General features: G+C 57.6%; 1 protein-coding gene across 1 annotated transcript; it reads left to right on the plus strand.

Moving 5' to 3' along the window:
• Positions 1-472: 472 nt before the first annotated feature.
• On the plus strand, positions 473-2848 carry S100A4 (S100 calcium binding protein A4). Its single transcript, XM_006159829.3, has 3 exons — positions 473-578; positions 1424-1578; positions 2570-2848. Exons 2-3 carry the CDS (start codon positions 1438-1440, stop codon positions 2732-2734), a joined length of 306 nt encoding a protein of 101 aa, XP_006159891.1. The 5' UTR covers positions 473-578; positions 1424-1437; the 3' UTR covers positions 2735-2848.
• The last annotated feature ends 409 nt before the right edge of the window (positions 2849-3257 follow it).

Below are 3257 nucleotides of genomic sequence, written 5' to 3' on the forward strand. Positions count from 1 at the left end.
CCCATGCCTGATTCCCACTCCCCTCCACTGCTACATCATCCAGGACCTTCCCCACAGACATGGGTAGTTTCGGCGCTCCCGTGGGTGTCTGCCGTCCCCTCCTATCCCCTCAACCCTCCCTGGACCTTATTTGGTGGCATGGCAGAGAGCTCTTTGGGAAGGAGCAGGGAGGATTGAGTTGTCCCCCAAGTTGTGGCATTCCAGTCCCCTCCTCCCTGCATCTCCCTTCCTAGTTGCGGGGGACAGTTCCTCCCTGACCCCTCCCCGCCCCAGCTCCCTAAAACTTGTGCTGAGCTGTGTGCACTGGCTGGTGCCCACCGGGACCCAAGGGGCACCTGTCCTCATGGCCCATCTGTGCCTGTTGAGGACAGGAAGGGAGGTTCCCGGGCTGGGCTGGTGAGGGGGGCTGTGGCGCTCACCACATCAGCCCACACCCGGAGGGCCGTGCTCCGCTCGTCCTCTCCCCCATCCCCTGCCATGGGCAGGGCCTGGCGGGGGTATAAATAGGGCAGCCGGCTGGGCTCTCCTCACTCTTCCTCTCTCCCCAACCCTCTCTCAGCACTTCCTCTCTTGACCTGGTGAGTTTTGTGGGCTTGACTGGCAGGCAAGGGGTGTGAGAGGCTGAGATGGGAGCAGGAGAAGGGCGGCGGGTGGGGGCCAGATGTGCTAACTGGATCCAGATGCGAGATTCCAAGGAGGAGGCTCTGGGGTGGTGTGTGTGGATGTGTGTGCACACGTGCACTAGGCATGTGCATGGAAGACGGGAGAAAAGAGTGCAGGTGGCTGGCCGCGAGCTCTCCGGGCGTGCACACCCTGTTGCTGTAGTATGCGCTGTGCGCGTCTGACTGGTGGGTATGCACACTGCCTTGTGTCTGCTGGGTTACCCGGACCTGCGTAGGCACACTTGGGGGCAGGAAGCAAAGCGAAGATAGAGGGCAACTGTGGGCTTTTGTTGGTAGTGCCCTGTCAGCCTCTGCCCTGCACCTGACAGACCAGCCCAAAAGAGCCTGGGCTCCCAGCCTCCCTTGCACCCCTGCTTCTGCCACCTCAGCCTGCCCCTCCCTGTGCTGGGTGCTAGACTGCTGGTTTTTTCCGCTGCAGGCCCCTGGGCAGGCCTCCAGCAGCCGCGCCCAGCATTGGGAGGGAGAAGAATGGGCCGGGCGGGGCTGCAGCTGAGCTGTGGGGGTGAATGGACAGAGTGCGGGCAGAAAAAATGCTGCTGCCCAGTGAGGCTGAGGGAGGCCCAGAGTTTCTGCCAGAACCTTCAGCGCCTGTGCAGGGGGCCTGCATGTGTTTGCTGTCCAAAAAATGCATCCTCCCCCTCCTCCCAGTGCTGTGCCCCATTTCTCCAGGTGTCACCAAGTACTGTGGGGAGGGGTAGTGTGTGGGCTTGGTGAGGATGCCTCTGTGCCCTCGTCCCCAGATCTGACTGCCACCATGGCGTGCCCCTTGGAGAAAGCACTGGACGTGATGGTGTCCACCTTCCACAAGTACTCGGGCAAGGAGGGCGACAAGTTCAAGCTCAACAAGTCGGAGCTAAAGGAGCTGTTGACTCGGGAGCTGCCCAGCTTCTTGGGGGTGAGTGGATACTGCCTGGGAGTAAGACTTCCTGTGGGATATTTCCTTCAGGGAGGGGCAAGACCCCTGGGGGAGTCACAGAGTGAGCAGAGAGCTGGCTCTGGTGGCCTGGGGCAGAAGTGCAGTGAACACACTACTCACCCACTGCCCCACAGAAGCAGGCTGCGAATAACAGGTGGGCTGTGGGCTTTGCACCGTTCACCAAGGAGAAAGGTAAGCTCAGAGAGCTGACTTCCCACGGCAGTCCGCACACCCGACCCAGACCGCCAGCCTTGGCATCACTCCAACAGCGGGTGATGTCTGAGTTTCTATTTAGTTTGTGGACGTGAAGACACAGGTATGGAGGCACACACCTACGGACTTGTCTCCCAGACAATAGTGGCTACATTTTATCAAGCATCATACAGTTTATGTATTCTTCCAGGACCCATGAGGTAATCGGGTTCTTAGAATGTCCTTGGGTGAAGGCATGGTTCCCTGTTTTCTTCCCCCCACCCCTTTTTTTTTAGAGGGAGATTTTTGCTATAGGGTGTGTGTGCTCACTGGAGAGAGAGAGAGAGAGACAGAGAGACAGAGACAGAGAGACTGGAAGGGAGAAATCACTCCCCCGGGGATCTGGCCACACCCCAATCCCTTCTCTATTTTTCTCTTGGGACTTTGGACATGCACGCACATGGGCCTGGCATGAATTTGAAGACTCTGGGTCCAGTACTCAAACCATAGTCGGCCGTGTGAGAGTCCAGTGATGTAACTGCTACACCATCTTCTGGTTCTCCCCATCTTTTCCGATTGCACAAGTTACCCAGGTTCCTCCTCCAAAGAGGACCCTTCTCTGCCCTAGTTTAGCCGAGAGGGTTGGCCTTCTAAATCTAGGCCTCCCAGAGGAGTGGCTGTGAGCCCACTCGAACCTGGGTCTGAAGGCAGAAAGTTGGTCTAGTCTCCACTCAACCTTCTGGGTTCATTTTCTACCTGACGCCTCTTCTTCCCTCAGAAAAGGACGGATGAAGCTGCGTACCAGAAGCTGATGAGCAACTTGGACAGCAACAAAGACAACGAGGTGGATTTCCAGGAGTACTGTGTCTTCCTGTCCTGCATCGCCATGATGTGTAACGAGTTCTTTGAAGGTTTCCCGGATAAGCAGCCCCGGAAGAAATGAAGGCTCCTCAGATGGGGGCTTTCCTGTTAGCAGTGGGCCCAGTGCCTCACCCTGGCTCCCTTAGATATGGGCGTGATGTTGAGCAAGTAAAATAAAGATTCTCAGAAGCTATGAGTCGACGGTCTGAGAGACTCTGGGTGCGCGTTGGGGACTAAGGGACATATAGGGTGGTGGTGATGGGGGGTGCTGGGAGCTGAGCTGCAGTTTGGAGGAGAGCAGGTTAGTGAGAGTCGGGAGGGATGTGGTGTGTGAGTTCGTGCACGTGTGTGTATGTGAGCTGACTCTGGCTGGGGTCAAAGGCAGGCAGAGAGACCACCGGAAGCTTGGAGCAGAGCCCAGCTGCGGGATGTTAGCCAGCGCACTCATCCATTCCACCTCTCTCCAGCCTTGCCTCTGCAGGACCTCTGGCTAGGACTGGGATGGATTGAAGGTCACATCTGCTCCTGGTTGGAGTCTGGAATGGAGTGTGGGCGCCCTGGGAATAAGCTGGAGGGAGGACGATAGGGCTGAGTCACATGAGGAA

Source organism: Tupaia chinensis, unplaced genomic scaffold (assembly GCF_000334495.1).
Source record: "Tupaia chinensis unplaced genomic scaffold, TupChi_1.0 Scaffold000659_1, whole genome shotgun sequence".
Taxonomy (NCBI): domain Eukaryota; kingdom Metazoa; phylum Chordata; class Mammalia; order Scandentia; family Tupaiidae; genus Tupaia; species Tupaia belangeri.